Below are 19,891 nucleotides of genomic sequence, written 5' to 3'. Positions count from 1 at the left end.
GGGGGTGGGAGAGAGAGGTGGGGATGTGGGCGAGAGAGGTGGGGGCGTGGGCAAGAGAGTGATGGGTGTGTGGGAGAGGGGGGTGGGGGTGTTTGTGAGAGAGGTGAGCATGTGGGAGAGAGAGGTGAGGGTGTGGGAGAGAGGTGGGGTGTGAGAGAGGGAGAGAGGTGTGGTGTGGGAGAGAGAGATAGGTGGGAGTGTGGGCGAGAGGTGGGGGTATGGGCAAGAGAGTCAGGGGTGTGCGCGGGAGAGAGCCGGGGTGTGGGCAAAAGAGAGGCGGGGGTTTGGGTGAGAGAAAAAGAGTCAGTGGTCTTGGTGAGAGAGGTGGGGTTGTGGGCAAGAGAGAGAGGCGGGGGTGTGGACGAGAGAGAGAGGCGGGGTGTGGGCGAGAGAGAGGCGGGGGTGAGGGCGAGAGGTGGGGTGTGGGAGAGAGGTGTGGTGTGGGAGAGGGAGAGAGGTGGGGTTGTGGGAGAGGTGTGGTGTGGGAGAGAGGTGGGGCGTGGGAGAGGCAGAGAGGTGGAGATGTGGGAGACCAAAGTAATTAAGTTGAACAAATATATAGTAAAGCAGTGTGCTCCACAAAAAGTGTGCTACAAGACAGAGGGTTATGAGACCTACTCACATGAAGTGGCAGGATTGAAACAGGATATGGAGAGCAGTGTCAGGATACTAACTTGGCATATACTCATTCACAGTATGTACATGGAAATACAAGATAGAAGATTAAAGAGCACAGTGTGATACTGTATTTCTTAAAAAACTAAATGATACAGGTTGCACTCACAATTAGCCCTAAGGCCAGGCGCAGATAGACCAAAAAGGTTCTCACATGACGAAAACTGCTCAGTCCATCCCCTCTGTCCTGTGGATGCTTCAGTCCCAGTTTCGGCATGTGAAGTCTCTTCTAGTTGTGTCGTCAGCACAGAAGTCGGGTCTCAGGCTTTCAAAACGGAGAGTCGTTGGAGAGTTTCTTCAAGTGTGTAAATAGCCCAACACATTTTAGTCCTATAGAGCTTCATCAGAGGCTGTTTATGCAATACGTACAGTCCCGTGAAATGTGACGTCACCACTGTAACAGCAATGAATAATTAAATCTCAATGGCTATATCAAAGTCAATATAAAAGCCATTCACCGGCTTGTGGTAACGAAAAATGACCATAAAAACACATGACTACAATATACAGTTAATCACATGATAAGGAAAACCATTTAATCAAACTTAAACTTTAATAGATTTAATAATTAGCTACTACATGAGAGAGAGAAATAAGTTAGTCATAATTAAACATAACACAAATGTATGTGAGAGATTGATAAAGGTGATCATATAACAAATCCTATAATTGGAAGTACAACCAAACAATCTGAAAATGATATACATAGAAACAAATATGATACAAGTGTTAAATAGAGGTAACAGGATGCAAAAAGAGGTATCACGTAACAAAAGATGCATAGACGTCCAGGGTTGGGAAATCAAAATAAAACAAGAAAGAGGAATAATAATGGGGAACTCCAGAAACAAAAAAAGTAAAAAAAATATATACAGTAGAGGGCTAAACAAACCAAATTCACACTAAAAATGCAGTGAGATCTATACCAATATTTAACCCATACATTGAAGGCTATGGAGTTTATGAATCCACATTGTTTTTCTTTGGGAAAGTTTTATTAATTGTTTCCCCCTCTACAACTCAATGGGACATGGTCAATACCCACGTATAATAACCATTCTGGATTAGACGGATGGTATTTTTTGAATTGTAGAGAGACACTGTGGGATTCAAGCCATATTTCTCATGTGTTTTAGGACTCGTACTCTAAGTGGACATATAGTTTGTCCTACATATTTTAGACCACATGGACAAAATAGAAGATAGACAAACTTATTGTGGCAGCAATTAATAGTTGATATTTTAACGGTATTTCCCCCACCCTCTGGGAGTTTCCCTTGTTACCAGGTGTATGGTGCTGGCTACCTGCTGGTTCACAGGATGCTGAGTCATTCGCCGGTGTAGTGGGGATATCAGGACAGGCTTCTGGGGTAGATTACTGATCTCACATGGTACAGTGCCTCCATCTGCTGCAGGCTCCAGGGATGTGGAGACAATCCCTGCAGGAGAACTTACTTGTGCTCCCCCCAGATGGAATGACCAGGCAGGAGTATAGTTAACTGGAACACGTTATTGTCTCTGTGCATACACAGGAACACAACTTGTATCTGCTTCAGCTCAGTCCAATAGGTCTCCAACCTCAGGATGGTCCCTGGACATCTACCCCAGGCCAAGGGCACCCCTTACTCTTCCCTGACTCCCTAATAGAGTCAGGGGTAAGGTATCACTCATCACTCCCCCAAGGGGAGCAGACAGCAGGTGCCAATGCCCGGTACACCCCTGTGTGATACCTGTCTCTCTCAAGGGAAGAGACACACTCTAAATATAGGTGTGCAGCTCCTTAAGTACTGAGGAGGAAGGTCCAAGGTCTGAGCCCAGGATTGGGCAGAACACAGGCCTTAGCCCACCTCCTCCCCTGTCACTCAAGGAAGCTGCTTACTGTGGGGAAAACCCGGGATTGGTCCTGACACTGCCTGCACTGTTACTAGGGATTGCATGCCACGGAGGGCAGACTGGTAGCCAAAACCAAACATGGCTACACATGATAAAAAAGTATAATTTTTTTCATGGCCAAAGTTACAGGGCTTACAGCGACGATGTCATACAGCCCTGTAGAAAAGAACAAAGCTAATATGCATATGAAAGATAAGAACAAAACATAGTGTGATCTGTTTGTAAAGGAGAAATTTCTGCTGGAATAACTGCACTTACAGTGTGGTTGTCAAAAGTAAGCGATGACTCCAATTGAATCTAGATGATAATGTTCCCTTTTGGGTTGCAGGAATCAGCTGGGCTCTTGTCACTTAGGGAAGACTGCTGGGCACCACTGGGCTCTTTTTCATTTGAAACAGCTTTTGAATGCTGGGCTCAGCTGGGTTTTTTGCAGTTGTCCGTAAATTTGCATGCACTTAATTTAAGTGCCTTCGGGAAGCGTGCGGGGCCTCTGTAAACCCCGCGCCCCCCGCCGGTAATCTCGCGCCCCCACTGGGGGTCGCGCCCCCCCCCCCCCAGTTTGCACACCGCTGGTATAAACTATCATCTTAGTAGTATCACTGGGGGGTTTGCTTCTATTATCTGTGCTTTATTATTTCAGGGTATGCATCTTTCAGTATTGTGATATTTCCCAAAAAGTTTTTTTTTCCATCGCACACTCAGAATTATTATCTACGTGGGACCAAGTACTTGAGCACTAACCCACCCTTTGCACACATTGAGTGTTGTGATATTTGGTGGATTCCTGCAACATGTCAGAAAAAAATTTTGTGCCTTTTTTAGCCCTGTAAACCATGGCAAAATACGTTGCCAATTGACAAACAAGAATTTAAAAAAAAAAAAAAAAAACCTACTTTTTCAAAATATATACTGAATGTAAAATATTAAAGACATTTCTTTTATGTTATTTTTTTCAGATTATGAAACACTGTTAATGATTCATATAATTTTTTCCCGCAGGTGGGGTGATTTTTCATCTTTTGTATTGCTATGATGTCTACATTATGTCCGCACCCAGTCCTCAGAATCCAAAACAGAGGAAAATTGATGAATATATAACTCAGAACATTCTAAATCCGCTCGAGCAACATGAATATCTCTGCTACCATGGCTGTAGAAACGTTTGTGGTGGAGACGTAATTATATCAGCCATGAGTAAGCCTACTACCATTATTCCTACAACCATTGTGCCAGTGTTCAGAGACAAAGGGTTTTCTTCGCTTCAGAATTTTGTGCTAAGACCAGACTACTTGGACAGAACCGTGTTTCTTTTTTTTGATTCAACCAAAATTTATCCTCACGCAGTTTCAAAGAACTGTTTCTCAATATGTGTTGATGATCCCCATCTATTAAGGAAACTAATGGAAACAATTGATGTTAATAGAAAGAAGAATCCACTGGAGCTAAGGAAAAGAAAACTTGAAACGCAGAACGATCCAGGTAAGCAATGTGTGTTAAATTGACATGGGACAGTATATATTTTGATACGCACAGGAAAACAGCGTATTTCTATATATAAAGGGGTACGTGGAGTCTGTTTAACAAGGTCCTAAATAGTGGTGGAGTTTGACGTTGACACATTTTAAAAAAATGATGAAACTAGACAGAGAATTTGGTAAATCTCATAATAGTGAGGAATGCATCCTGTTTCCTGTCTCTCCCTGTAGCTATGGTTGTTGATGCTCACAAAATCAGGTCCGGGGCACTTAAGCAGTTAAAACTGATGTCACGTACCTTGATACATTTAGCTGTGTTCCAAATGTCTTTAAAGGCAAAAATACAGTTTCTGAGATTGCTACAGTAACTACAAATATCACTTGTGAGCACATTCTCGTCGCAGACAAGTCTGCAACCCTGCTTTTCACCATTATCTCTTAGCATAGTGTGACAAATGGCACCTTTTATGTAACGCTGGCGCTTGCCCAGGCTCTTCGCGACACAGTCTTCTAAAGTTTCATTTGTATAAAAAAGGGGGACAAACACGTGTATATACACAAGGGGCACTCAGCACTCAACGGTTTATTCTTCCATTAGTGACATTACACATTTCAAACACCGTCACTTTAAGAAACCAAAGAAATCATAAAAGGAAACATCTACTCCTGTCAGGAGTCTAACTCACATGCATATCCCTATCTGCAATATTGGCTGGCTAAGGCAGTTACCAACTTTAAATAACACATAGAGATAACATGGTGTCCTTAACTGTGAAATGGGGACAGTGTCCCATTAGATCCTCAGATGCTGCAACATGTGGGGGGGGGGGGCCTGTCTACCCCAAACTAGATACTGGGGAGCAGCAGTTTTCCTCTCAGCCTCCAGGCTTTAAGAGAGAGAGTGAAAAGGCAACCCTCTCTGCTCGAAATACCTGTTCAAGTAATTAGGTGAGCAGGTGAGTGAAAACCAGCACCATTGTAAAGTCTGGCATGGATTTCCTATCCTCCAACCTTAGTGACTGTGAATCTGTGGGGCGGATCACATCCACACTATGTCTGCACTTCTATAAATTAGACAGAAAGCTGCCCATTATCCTGAGACTATGTCACAATACAATGCTTCCATTGCAGTCAGGGATTCTGGGTAATGACATGCAAATGAGCACAGTGTCACCTTTTGCGTCTTATCCATTTTAACATGGACAACCCCTATAAGCTTATTCCTACCATATTACACATCTTTTCAGCATAGTCTGGGTTAAAGAATTGTATAGCCAGTACATCTACCCACAGGCAGTTGTTTTAGCCTTTTAGGTCTTATCTGTGTGAGGATGGTTATACAGGCTTTGCAATGTGAAGCTAGAATAGGTTTCGACTGCACATTAAAGAAGTTATGGTGGTTGAGAAAAGTGACAAACGCCCTCCACCGCGTACAGCAAATAAAATGATCACTTGTGAGCACACTCACATGTCCCAGACAGGCCTGCAACCATACTTTTCACCATTATCTCTTAGCATACCGCACTTCCACTGCAGCCAGGGATTCTGGGAAATGACATGCACATGATCTACACATCTCCCCGTTTAACAAGAAAATTCTGGAGCTAAATTAATGCACAGAGAGGTAGTTTTATCTGTTGTCTGTAAACGTCAGTGGCTGCGGTTCACTAAAAGTAATGAAAGCGATAATATTTGGTGCAAATTTCTAATTTAATTTAAACATTCAACTTGGTTGAATTTCTGGGATACAAGCCAGACTGGACTGTGGGACATTTATATTTGACAAATAATGTACCTACTGTCCAATTAAATACATGGTCTAAATTGTTTACCATGCTATCTTTCAGAATCTACAATGTCTTCTGCTTCTGAAGTTCAAAGCTACAGTAAGTTCATTGAATATATTGAATCATTTTTATTCACTAGTCATCTTTACTTGTGATTGACTGGTTCCTGAAAAAAACACCGGGCACCGAATTCCCGGAGAAAAAAATAAAAATTACTGGCTGAGTAACCGGGTACCCGGCCGGGTAGGTTTGAAGGACCTGCAGCCGGCAGTGGAGTGAGAGGAAGACCGCATCCTGCAGCGAAAGTCAGCAAACGGCAACAAAGGGAGAAAGACACAGGAAATTATTGTTTTTCCAATTGGAATTACATTGAGCAAAGCACAGTAATAAAACTAATAGTAAAGACTCAGAGGAAAAAAATAGGGAGAGGTTAGAAGGAAAAATAAAATAAAAATAAACACTACCCCTGAATATAGAGACCGCTAATTACAGCAAATGAGTAATAAGGGATACAGTGAGAATGAAAGCAAACAAAACTAATTTCACATTTGCTTTGAAGAATCATAGTTACATAGTTACATAGTAGATGAGGTTGAAAAAAGACATAGGTCCATCAAGTTCAACCTATGCTAAATTTAGACAACAGATACTTTATCCTATATCTATACTTACTTATTGATCCGTGTGTGACAAAAAGTGTATGTACTGTATGCACATAAACCTTTGGAAATGATTAATTAAGAACTTAGCTTTTTACATTTCTACATTGTATTCCTCTTTGTTGATGAAATATTAAGATTTTGCTGCCTAGGTTCTGATATTTGTCATGTGGTCTTTTTTTTTTTAGTAGAAGTGGGTTGAAACTTTAGGTCATCCAAAGATGGAAGGTTGGTACTGTGTATAACACCGTTATATAGTGAAAAGGAGAATCATGACTCGTAATGCAATAAAAAGTAAGAAATTCACAAAAGCAACAATACATTGTATTGTATGTCTTTATTTATATAGTGCCATTAATGTACTGTACATACAGTAGCGCTTCACAGTAGTAATACGCGACAATCATATAAATGTAACAGTGTTCCCCCCCCCACCCAATCGAAGATAGGGACATTACTGGGTGTGTGGTGCTTATACCTGCTGGCAACAAGAGGGCTGAGTAATCCGCGATGACTTGGGGACACAGGAACAGGCTTCTGGGGTTCATACCCCACATAATACTTAGCAGTGCAGCGCCTCCATCTGCCGTAGGCTCTAGAGAAATGGAGATGATCTCCCATGGTAGAACTGATTACCTCTCCCCCCCAGTTAGATCACACACAAGCCCGGAGGTACAGTATATTGCAAAACAGGAACAGTGTATTACTATGGCCTGCAGTAACACAACAGGTTCTCAGCAGTCTTCTGCCGGATACAGTCTCTTAGATCAGCTATCACTGAAGATGGTCCCTGGACCGTCACTACAGGCCAAGGGCACCCACAGCCGTCCTAGCTCTTCCCCCCCTCCCTAGCGGAGACAGAGGTATGGTCCACACTCACTCCTCCCTGGAAGGAAGAGCACATGGGTAGGCTCCAATCTCAGGCTCCTAGTTGTGTGACCTGCCTTCCTCAAAGGGAAGGAACAACGTGCTAACTTTGGGCGATCCTGCCCTTAAGTACAGCCAGAAGGTGGGCACCCCATTGTCAAAGCTACAACAGGATGTACACCTCCTGCTGTCACTCAAGTGCAGTACCAAAGGTGAAGGGGAACCCCATACCAACTACTGGCAAACATGTAAACCCCAGGGTTTATTGCCAGCCAATTGGGTAGAATAGTAGCCAGGGGGTACCTCGTTACATAAATAACAAATATAAACAACAGGTCATAGGAATAAGTGCTTCAGACAAAAAAGTAACATTTAGGAAGAGGAGTCCCTGCTCCGAGGAGATACAATCTAAAACATTTTAGACTATTCACAAAGCGTCCACCTAGCTCCAACAAGGAAATCAGAAAACATAAAATAAATATTTAGTTATTACACAAATACAAAAACCTCCAGCGGGGACACTAGATTTTGTTTTTTTTTGTTCCATTATTGCTAAGTGACTGCTGTGTTAACCATTTGCTGCAAGAAGGCGTTATCTGTCTTAAGTTATTTCAATGACATATCTTGATGGATGGTGTTGATGCTGAAGTCTCTTTCCTGTCAGATTCTCCTGCAGCAGATTGCAGCCTAACAGCAATAAAATGCTTCAAAGAAAGTTTAGTGCATGAGGGGCTGCAGCCTTTAGCTGGACACAGGAAATGAGACTCAGAGGAAAAAAATAAGGTAGGAAAGAAGGAAAAAGACGATTGGTCCTCTTCTTCCACTGCCACCGGCTGCTGATCTTCACAGTAGGATGCCATCCTCCTTCTCTCCCTCCGCCACCGGCTGCTGACCTTCGCATTAGGATGCCGTCCTCCTTCTCTCCCTCCACTGCTGGCTGGTGTCCTTCACATAAGGATGCCGTCCTCCTTCTCTCCCTCCGCCACCGGCTGCAGGTCCTTCTCTTCTGCTGCTTCCGTTCTCTGGGAGGAGGACCAAGGGAGCAGACCAGGACAAAAATACCAGGCACTGGGTTCCAGTGCCCTGGGCCGGGTAATTTCCGGGTAGTTTAAAAATGGCCGGGTACCGGGTAATTTCCGGTCCATCACTAATCTTTACTGTTGTTAATGTTTATTTCTTGAAATGAAATATTTTCAACCATGTTTTTTTTGTAGATCCGTTCAGACGATCAGACAGATCCAGAATATCCTTTCGAGGGCGCCCCAAAGGTGTTATATTTATTTATCATTTTGGCTAATTCAGTGATTCCTATAGGTATTTAATCCCATAAAAGCGTAACGGGCCTACCCTTTGATTTTTAAGTCACCTAAAAAGAAGACAACACAATTGTTTATGGAAATAAAAAAGGATACAGCTTTATTTCTTAACAACATTGAAAACAAACTGTCACTCAGCATGGATGTCTCTTTATGCAGACAACCCAAGTGTCCTACAAAAGTATTTGGGGGACCCTTATGCTGAGTCCAGCTGGTCTAACATCACCCTATGTAGGAAAGCTCCAAGCTCAGTCCCCCATTGTGGCCTTCTAGGCCCAATCAGATCAGTTGGCTGCCAGCTTTCATGTGACTTGGGCAGGGACCCTGCTGCATGAGTTCGCACCGGCCTGCACAATCTCTTCTGGGGACTTAATCACTGGCCCAACCGCATAAGTCGATGCCTGAGCTCGTAGCATTTCCTGGCACCTTTAAGCTGGCTGGCATGACAGTTCCACCTAAAATGGGATGATGGACCTGGTGGTAAAATTTAGGAATATTGGTTAGACAGAATACTTAATTTCAAGGGATGGGAGGGGAGGGGGGAAAGATAGAATTTGTGATTCATGTTCTGGGAGCAAGGTATTTAACTGCAAAGCACCACCCCTTTCAGTTACCTAGCTACGTATCGGTCGGCACCCCCTGCTGGCAACAAAAACTCACACAAATAAAAGCATTTCGTTAGCCACAGAATAGTATTGACTATTTGTTTTTGATTATTAATCTCGGATAGCACGGTACAGATACCCAGTGTTCGACAAACCTATACATTTGCTCGCCCCGGGCGAGTGGATTTAACCCCCGGGCGAGTAAATATTGGCCCAAGCAGCACACGTTTGGTACTAGGTGGCGAGTAGATTTTTTTGTGTGGCGAGTAGATTTTTTGGTGATTTGTCAACCACTGCAGATACCTATACATACATACATACATACGTTTGTGTGTGTATATATATATATATATACATACACACACACACATATATATATATATATATATATATATATATATATATATATATATATATATATTTACATATACCTCTATTCTCCACATTGCTCCAATACATTTGCCGATTTCAACCTTCAATCTTACTTTTGGTAATTCTGAGAAGGCTGGGGATGACAAAGGCTCAGTTGCAACTTCCTGATCCTAAGTCGGGCTCAACAGGGAATGGGCAAGTCCCAAATCGCAATGCCTCTGGGAGGTGTAGTTCTCCTGCGTCTCCAGCCTTGTTGACACATACAGTACAACATTGCAGCCAGAATAAGCTCCCACGAGGGTATGATTTCGTTACACTACAAAAAAGATAGTACAGATACAGATGCAGCCACCAGTATTATAACTCTTGCCTGGGAAATTCTGGGGCAGTCTCACAGTAAATGCCTCAACATTGCCACAGTTTGAATGGGACTGCAGGGCCCCCCGCTGTGTTAATCTGATGGGCCATTAAGAATCTCATAGAAATGTTAAGGCATGTTGAGCCATTTACTGTGAGACTGCCCCAGAATCTTCCAGAATTTCCCAGGTAAGTGTTCTAATACTGGTGGCTGCATCTGTATAGTGGAATTCAGTTTCCCAGAGTTGCACTGGGAAGCAGGCGCCTCCACTCTAAATCAGGGAGAAGCCGCAACTGAGGTCTCCACTCTAAATCAGGGAGAAGCTGTGCCCCAGAGATTTCTCCCTCTCGTGTCCTCAAATGTAGAGCCACTTGGAGGCCATTAAGCTGCACTACATGTCTAGTTTGGTGATGAATATTAGGAAACTGATGCATCCCTCATGTCCAGTAATATTTAACAGCACGCTCGCTATGACACTGTTCTTTTTCAGCATTTACACAGTTCAAAGATGAAGTCCTCCTAGAAGATATAAAGAACTTGGCATCACCAAATGGACTTCTAAATCACTGTCATGACCCCGATGAAAAGAAAAGGCATTTTGCTGCCAAACTATTGATAAAAGTAATCCAGAAGGACATGATGATATTTTGTAGGAATCCAGATTTACAAACTTTTGAAACCACGACAGGATTCCTACTCCAGAAAGAATATACATACAACTCTGAAATGTACAGCAACTTTGAGAAACTATATTGTTGGATCTTAGCAGCTATCTTTATTAGAATATACAAATTCAATGACGTAAGCCTAAAGGACCATGTCAAGTCTTTGGCATTAAAAAAGTATAAGGCCAGTCAAAACCAATTTGACCAATTCTGCCAGAAAACCTACCATAAACTTGCCGTTTCAATGCATTCTAAAATAAAGAAGAATTGGCCAAGCCTGGATGGTAATGAATCGCATATAAAGAAACTGGAACATTACCTTTCCTTTGTGGATGGAAAAATGTCTACAACAGATGGGGATGCTAGTGAAATAGATAACATGATTGGGTATTTTATCAGGTTGCCTTGGGATATAAGACACATCTTTCTGGTGATCATTACTGAAAAGGTACGTCAATCAGGGGTTCATTTGATATTTATCCCCTTGCCAAATGCCACTGATTCTATATTTGGATTTTTAGATCCATCACAACAACCTACGCATTAGTCTGTTACTCACATCTACTATTTAGATATTTCCCTCTTTTAATGAAACTTAGAAAAAACGTTATAAAAGAGAGGTGGGGGGGGGGGGGGGAAGAGAGCAAATATCTGAATAGAAAATGTTAGTCCTGTCTTTTATGCAGTACGTTTATTTGATTCATGCATCTATGTGAGAATCTTTGTACAAATAACATTTTTTGCAGCTGAAGTGATGCGACGGCTTTTATGATATGTTGTTACGCTGCTTCCCCCGTGCTTGAGTAGAGATCAGCACCATTAAACTTAATGGGGCTAAAATGTTCTCTGGCATGGGAAGGCAACTTCCCAGCATATTGAATAAGTATCTAAGAGAGGTACTTTCAAACCGCATCTCTTGTCAATGTATCAACATATTTTGCACCTTACTCGTCAATTTGTAATATGTGCAATCTCAGCAGGGGGGCAATCTTATTATGATGGGATGTGTCAAATAATCCCGCTCTGCCAAACACATCTGAATCAAATGGAAAGTGTCTTTCATTTAACAAATCATGTACAAAATAGGAAATAAAGGAGGTGTACCTTGGCACTCAGCGCACTTGGAGTGGAGCAATGCACTGTTAACAGGGTGTAAAATTCAACTGACTGGGCAGGATTAGTCTAAGAAATTTATGTATTTTGTTATATTCATTTAATCATTTTGTTTGTTAATTTTCTTAGATCATTGAGAAAAAATGCATGGCCTCTGCAGTGTCGTTTTTTAAGGAAATTTCCACTTCAGTTGGGAAGAAACACTGGGAAATTTTCCTTGATGTGGTTGAACGAGCAACTGAGCATATTCAGGAAAACTACACAAAAGGTACCATCACAACAATGCTTTTGCTGTCAAGCATCCCATACACCTGGCTGTAAAACCATCCAACTCCCTCTTTCATGTGCCGCATGGAATCTTGCTTCCTCTCTAAACAAGGTTCTAACTTTGCATGACCTCTTCATCTCTCGCACCCTAAATCTCCTTGCTCTGAATGAAAATTGGCTCTCTGACTTCCGACTCTGCTAGGACGGCTGCATTCTCTTCAGCAGTGTTTCCTTCTCTCACACTCCTCCCCGGTGCGAATTCTCGATCTCCCCTTTTCACTTTCAAACTATCACCTAATCTCTTTTACTTTGTCCAACATGGTCCACTATACCTCCGGTCTCTTCTAACTAGTCAAGGGACTTGTGATCCATGGACCATCAAGCTCTGGAATCCTGCCTCCGCTCTAAACAAGGGGTGGCAAACTCCAATCCTCAAGAGGAACCAACAGGCCAGGTATTGTGGATATACCTGGTTCACCACAGGTGGCTTAATCGCTGGCTCAGGCATTCTGACTGAGCCACCTGTGCTGAAGCAGGGATATCTTTAAAACCTGACCTGTTGATGGCCTTTGAGGACTGGAGTTGGCCACCGCTGCTCTAAAAGGTCTTGTCTATCCTTCACTGACCCTGACAATCTTGTCACCGCTTGCAACGCTATCCTTTTTAACTGCCTGGATCAGTATTGTCCCCTTCTTTAATAGAACTCTCACCGCTCTAACCTTAAAAACTGGCTCAATACTCAGGCACTCTTTCTATGCTCGTGCGCTCGCTCTCGTGTCTACGGAGGATGTCTCGCATCTTGATGATTTCCTCCATTACAAATTCCTCCTATCCTGTTATAGATGCAGCAATGGTTATGTGGGATATTCTGTGTTATTAATCACTGCCACTGAATCCTATAGAAACTCTGTGATATTCTGCATTATAACACAAACTATGGTGTTATCAGCAAGAGCAATTAAGTTTGCTACATGTGTAGCCCTATTCCCCCCCTCCGCTGGGAGATTCTACACTCTACTACATGTCTGTGTGTGTATGGGGCTGAAGCATACCTGTTGGTTCAGGAAAACTGAGTAGCCGCGATGGTAAGGGGCAACATCAGCTCCCACCACAACACCAATTACCCCTCCTGCCCAGGAACTGACACCCAGGCAGAGGTATATGGAACATTGGTCTTTATTTGGCATCACTGCAGCAGCTCTTCATACAGCAGAGAATGATCTCCGAAGTGCCAGACTTCTGGAGGGTGCATACCCCAATAGTAGTGGGGTATTTATTTCTAGACAAGCAAAAGATATTTCTCTGCACTTACTGTATCAACGCTCACAGGCCTAACCTAGAATGCCTTTCTTTGTGTTTTGCTCTGTCCTCAAACCTTCTACTAACGGCCTCATCCTCAACTTTTTGCTGACCACCATTTATTTTTTAATTGGATTTTCAAACATGTCACATTTAACAGCACAGAAACAACAAAGCAAAGGAAAAAAACATTACAGTACAGTACAACAATTATACACAATCTTGAATATTTATGCCAAGCTGCTGACTACTTCAATGGCAAGGTGAACTCTATCAGATGAGAGATCCCTTTTGTGGCTTCCTGTGCTTCCAATTGCCCCTTTATGTACTCTGGGTGCTTTCTCCCATGTAACAGAAGATAAAGTATTTTGGGTACTCTTCTTCTTTCCCTCTACTACCTGACAGCTTATTCCCATTACTTTACAACCCTTCCGACCTTTTGCCCCCCACTCTGAACCCTGCACTCACATATTTTTAACTCTTTCCTCTCCTCTTGTGGCTTTTTCCCCTGAAATGTCTGTAAAAATTGGTAAGTGCTGCGTACCGGATGGGTGCTATAAAAATTCAAATATACATACATGCATAATAGCATACTGTACATATCACATTTCCTTTCGGTTATGAAGATGCATTAGAAGAAAACAGACTATTCATTATGGGAGGAAGTGTGATAATACAAAGTCACTGGTGCATTCCTTTCCATTCAAACAAATGGAAGTTAACGCACTGCTAACTATACATTAACCCACTTCTCCACATAGTGCATGTGATTCACTAAGCTCCAGTGTGCCTTACTGTATCTCACAGTGATACTGTGTTAACTGCCATTCAAGTCAATGGCAGTTAATACAATATGATAACCCATATTGAATTTGAGTAATTTCCCACGATTGAATAGAACACAATGGGGCCTTTTCACTAAACCTCGCTTCAGTCCATTACCGAGCGACTTTACATTGTTTTACCGCACTATAAAACATGCATCAAAACGGTATTCACTAAGAAAAAACACAATTTTTTTTAAAGTGCAGTAAAAAAAAATGCAAGATTGCACTACTTGATTTCCCCCTCTCCCGCCCCCCCAAGTCGTATCAGTCTGAAAGTGTTTGTTTAAACTGCAGCCTGGAAGAGCTGCACAGAGAGAGCTGCATCTCCATGTACAGCTCTTACAGCCGATCGAGCGGTTTTAATGTTCATTTTAATAATAGTGTATATTTTGCCGTTTGTCTTTTTTCTGTCCTTGCATATGCAAAAGGTGCTTTATTAAAATGTTCATCCATTTAATCCCATTTAAAAGCATGTATGTTTTTCTTTATTGTTAGGCACTGTTGATGCATGTTTAAGACTCCTTCAGAAAATGTGGAGTTTGCAGAATGAGAAAAGAAGTAAAAATAATAAACTGATGACCATTCTAAAACACTTCTTTCAAACGCTTGTCTATCATCCGTTAAGTGATGTCAGAAATTGCATTACTCCTTTGCTGTTTTGTGAAGATTGGAATCCCATTGAGATTAACCAGTTGGGCAGTAGATGTATCAAAGTTGATGAAGACCTTGTTGAGACATGCATCCGTGAAAAGCTATCTATTAGCTACCCAGACATGACAATCACAGAACTAGTCCAAAAAAATGGGAACACTTTAATTTTTGATGCAACTACACCAGCCGGTGACACCTCGGTCTATTTGTTTAACCAAAAGACACTGAATGATATTCTGCAAACTAATTCTACAGATTATGCACATGAAAGCTTTCAAGAAATGTCGAGAGCAGTAATGAAATGTCAAGGCAATGATGATTATATTGTTGGATCCCAGAACAAGCCTTTAGATGGTAGGCTTCAGTGTTATATGATTGAACGTGGCAAACCACTATTACACTTCCTGCACGAGAAGGAGAATCAGCTTACATGGTCACATATGATTGACATACTCATTCATATCACCAAAGCAGTTCAGCACTGCCATAACAATTGTGTTCTCCTCCGTGACATCACTCCTGCCAGCTTCATGGTTTTCACCAAATTGGATGGATCTTTTCAAACAAAGCTTTCCAGTTTTCTTTATGCAAAATGCTTTCTGCATGAAGGAGAGGCTATAGACCCTACAGTGCAGTATGAAGAATCTCTCAATTCACAATGTTTCCTAGGTATGATTCTAATTGATAGTAGCTTTCTATTCTGCTACTCCTATCTGTGGGGACTCCCAGATTCCTGGGATATTTACCTTTTTATGTAACTGTAAAATCAAAAGTGGCTGACTGGGTCGTGCAAAAGGAAATCTACCCTGTCTTTCTAACTATCAGCCTGTCTGCCTCCTGCCTTTTGCCTCTAAACTCCTTGAACGTCTTGTATTCTCTCGCTTGCTCCACTTTCTCAACACCTATTCTCTCCTAGACCCTCTACAATCTAGCGTCCGCACTGTTTACGCGTCTGAAACAGCCCTCACTAAAATAGCTAATGACTTCCATGCTGCCAAAGACAGAGGTCATTACATTCTGCTCATATTACTCTCTCTGCAGCATTTGACACTGTCGACCTCCCTCTTCTCCTTCACATTCTCCATACTCATGGTATTTGTAACAAAGCTCTATCCTGGATCTCCTCTTACCTCTCCCATCGTACTTTCAGTGCCTCTTCTGCTAACACCTCCTCCATTGATCTCTCTGTGGGGGCACCCCAGGGCTCTGTCCTGGGACCTCTTCTCTTTTCTTTGTACACACGTTCTCTAGGTGACCTTATCACTTCTCTTGGGTTTAAATATCACCTCCATGCTGACGACACACACATTTTCTTTTCAACCTCTGACCTTACACCTGTTGTACCGACAAAGTTTATGATTGTTTCTCTGCAATATCATCCTGGATGGCCCTCCACCGACTTAAACTGAACATGGCAAAAACAGAGCTCCTCATATTTCGTCCCAAACCTGGCCCTACTACCTCCTTCCACATTACTGTTGGAAGTACTGTCATTCAACCAGTAGCTCAAGAACACACTTGACTCCTCTCTCACATTCGCCCCTCAGATTCAAAACGTATCTAAAACCGGTCGCTTTTTCCTTCCGCAATATTACGAAGATACGCCCTTTCCTCTGTTTCTCCAATGCGAAAACTCTGACTCAGGCCCTCATTCTCTCCCGTCTCGATTACTGTAACCTCCTGCTGTCTGAGCTTCCTGCCTCTCACCTGTCTCCCCTACAATCTATCCTAAACACTGCTGCCAGAATCACGCTACTCTTTCCTAAATCTGCCTCTGTGTCTCCCCTGATATCACTCTCATGGCTTCCTCTCTAATCCCGCATCTCACACTCAATTCACCTCCTCACTTTTAAAGCTTTACACTCTTCTGCCCCTCCTTACATCTCAGCCCTAATTTCTCGCTATGCACCATCCAGACTCTTGCGTTCTGCTCAAGGATGTCTTCGCTCAACCCCCTTTGTATCTAAAGTCCTCTCCCGCCTTAAACCTTTCTCACTGACTGCCCCACACCTCTGAAATGCCCTTCCCCCTCAATACTCGACTAGCACCCTCTTTATCCAACTTTAAGACCCACCTTAAGACACACTTGCTTAATGAAGCATATGAGTTTAAGCGTATACACATGATACATTAAGCTTGGCCCCCTAATGGCGCTATATAAATAAGACATACATACACACATCTGGAATATCATGCCCTGGTGACATTGCAGCTTTCTATTTACACATGGGTGTAAGGCTTGGGTGGCAGTTATTTAGTTTTCACCAAAGGGACCAAAAACACTGACACAAAAATTTAAATATTTCTTGAACTGGGGGTATCATCGGAGAGCAAAATAGCACAGTTCAGCTCCAGGAAGTGTGAGCGGGTGCTGGTGTGATTATGCGCCTAGCGGCATTTCACCAGGGGCGGGGAAATCATATGGAGGGAAACTTTTAAAAGTTGGCAGTTCTGCTTACAACCAATTTAAGTGAATGGGCTGTAAGGTGTCTTATGGAGTAAAACAGCTTAATAAATATAGACCTTTATGGCTTTTTTAAATTTTATTATTTCAACGGGCTTTAGTCTGTCTTTTAGCAAGGATGGTTACTGATGGAGGAGCACTTCTTAGTAAACATGGCCCATTATCATTATATATTTCAACATTGTAGGCCATGTTTCCTAAGCATTGCTAAGCCATAGGCACTTTACAGCCAATTCAAATTGGTGTCTTATGGCATAGCACTGCTTAGTAAATATGTGCCTATATGTTTCATTACACTGGTTCCATATGGTACATTTTCAAATACAATATATTTCATAGTTGTTGTAGATATTGTATTTTCTATTGTTATTTACACAATACAATCAAAATGATACAAAATAAAGTTGGCATATTGTGATTAATGTTCTGTCCTTTTTTTTCTTGCATTCGTCAGGTGACGGTAAGGAGCCAATTGCAGCTTATTTTAGTGCTCCTGCTTCGTTGAAAAATAATATGTTTACGGTGTTTACGGACATCTGGATGCTTGCTGCGACATTTTATTCAATCCTTCTTTACGGCAGACAACCATTCGAAGAGTTGGCTCATCTGAGTGTGCTCGAGTTTGTAAAAGAGGTACCATTTTTAATGTTAAACATTTACGATTCTTAATCTTTAAACAGTTTTGAGAATGAAAATCTACTTTAAAAATAGCTATGGTTTCTATATCTGATATTTATGTTAAATCATAAAACTTTGGTCTCTATTCTATAGTGTGGCAGCTCTGATCCTGTCCTGCCAATCTACCACGTGGAAAATCCCAATCAAGCTAATGTGACTTTTCTACCATGCTGTAGCAGCGAATCAGCACGATCATACTTTATAGAATAAGTACATACAAGATTATTAGTGTTATAACCATTCACTCTTCATCTTGATTTTTAATTCCACAGATTACAACATACCATAAAGCAGAAAATCCAAATTCACTTCCAACTGATCTGTGGAAAATAATCGAGCTAAATTTGAACTCTGAAAATACAAATCGCACATCGGCTGAAAATATACTACAGGAACTGGACACATACAAGGACAATTTGGGTATGTTGAATACACATTAAAAATACTAATATGTTGAAGGTAGTTAAGTCTTCCAGATACACATGGGGCAGACACTCTTGGGGCTGTGCATCATATTGCATCAGCTGTGCAAGTATATATGGAGATAGGGAGATAGAAGGGAATATATAGCCCCATCCAATGTTCTAGAAACAGGTTCCTCGAATTTCGGGCAGAGGGCTTCACCATAAATCCTGTAAATATGTTTGTGTATAGATATGTGTATTAACAGTTTTGTCATCCTTTGTTTTCAGTTAAGGAATGTGCCCTATATTGATAGCAGGGAAAAGAAACAGGTAGCGCTAAATAAACACAGATCACATATATTGCTTGATATATTAAAATCCAACCCCTATCACTCACGGATTGTGGTGAATGAAGGGTGGCAGCCAAATTACACAATGACCACCTTGTCACTGAAAAAGCATACAAACCACAAATAAATTTGTCGCCTATATATACTTACAAATTGTAGACATTACTACAATAAAAAAGGATATATAACCAATCTGTGATGTACAACACAGGGTCCTTGGGATCATCCAATGGGATTGGTAAATGATGATTACCGTGTGCATGAAAAACAAAAAGAAGAAACATACATAGTGTAATACTGTTACATATACTGCCTAAACAAGAATAGCAAACATGTACAGTGCAACAAGACAAACAAAAAATGAATGTGGAAGCCTCACGAATAACTCAGGTGATAGATACTGAATAAAAAATGTAATTTATTAAAACAATGAATCAAAACATCTTAAATATAACAAAATCCTGCAAATCTCTTTGCTGCCTCAGGTGCAATTCCCACTTACTAGATTGAATGTAATAGTAGGCGGTAGATAGTGTTTGAGAGCATCCCCTCTCGTTGATGCACATCTACTGCAGGGCAACTGGTGTCACCTGCGGTCTGCAAATCCACAGCGGTAATCCCGTCTATGTTGATCACCGTATCAGTGGTCTCCTGGCGCGGACTGGAGCAAGTCACGGCAGCTGGATGAAGAGCCACTCACAGAGTATGGGTATTATTTCGTCGGCCGTCGACAACAGCCGAGGTATGTATGTTTTTTCTTTTTGTTTTTCATGCACACGGTAATCATCATTAACCATTGGATGATCCCAAGGACCCTGTGTTGTACATCACAGATTGGTTATATATCCTTTTGTATTGTAGTAATAGTAGTAATGTCTACAATTTGCAAGCATATATAGGCGCCAAATTTATTTGTGGTCTATATTGATAGCACCTATAATACGGGCCCAAGATTGTTCTCATGCAGGAAGAGGAGCGAGTATGTGCTTAGCTGGAGTTCTCAGAGTAGTAACTCTGGAGTATAATCCAATTGGCCCAACTGGACGGTCCATAGTAAACTCCCAATTGAATATGCATGGACGCAGTATGCAGTACACAGTAACAGGATACTAATCCCAGAAAGCAGAGTATATTCCCAACAGGGCCTACTTGATATGAGGCACTAT

The 19,891-nt window shown here is 41.8% G+C and overlaps 1 protein-coding gene across 5 annotated transcripts in view; it reads left to right on the top strand.

Annotated features, from left to right (window-relative positions):
- LOC142501290 (uncharacterized) overlaps window positions 1-19,891 on the top strand; it is a 54,399-nt gene that overhangs the window by 11,357 nt on the left and 23,151 nt on the right. For 4 of the 5 annotated variants that reach the window (XM_075611015.1, XM_075611012.1, XM_075611014.1 and 1 more), the window contains exons 3-10: window positions 3,568-4,047; window positions 5,891-5,929; window positions 8,571-8,624; window positions 10,498-11,120; window positions 11,915-12,053; window positions 14,674-15,498; window positions 17,748-17,926; window positions 18,244-18,391. In XM_075611015.1, the coding sequence (XP_075467130.1) occupies window positions 3,568-4,047; window positions 5,891-5,929; window positions 8,571-8,624; window positions 10,498-11,120; window positions 11,915-12,053; window positions 14,674-15,498; window positions 17,748-17,926; window positions 18,244-18,391 (2,487 nt within the window). The remainder of the gene's footprint in view (window positions 1-3,567; window positions 4,048-5,890; window positions 5,930-8,570; window positions 8,625-10,497; window positions 11,121-11,914; window positions 12,054-14,673; window positions 15,499-17,747; window positions 17,927-18,243; window positions 18,392-19,891) is intronic. The other variant, XM_075611016.1, reaches the window with a different exon arrangement.

The sequence above is a fragment of the Ascaphus truei genome, chromosome 8 (assembly GCF_040206685.1).
Source record: "Ascaphus truei isolate aAscTru1 chromosome 8, aAscTru1.hap1, whole genome shotgun sequence".
NCBI lineage: Eukaryota > Metazoa > Chordata > Amphibia > Anura > Ascaphidae > Ascaphus > Ascaphus truei.
The sequence above is the reverse complement of the archived record's forward strand: the minus strand, read 5'-3'. Positions and strand labels throughout refer to the sequence as shown.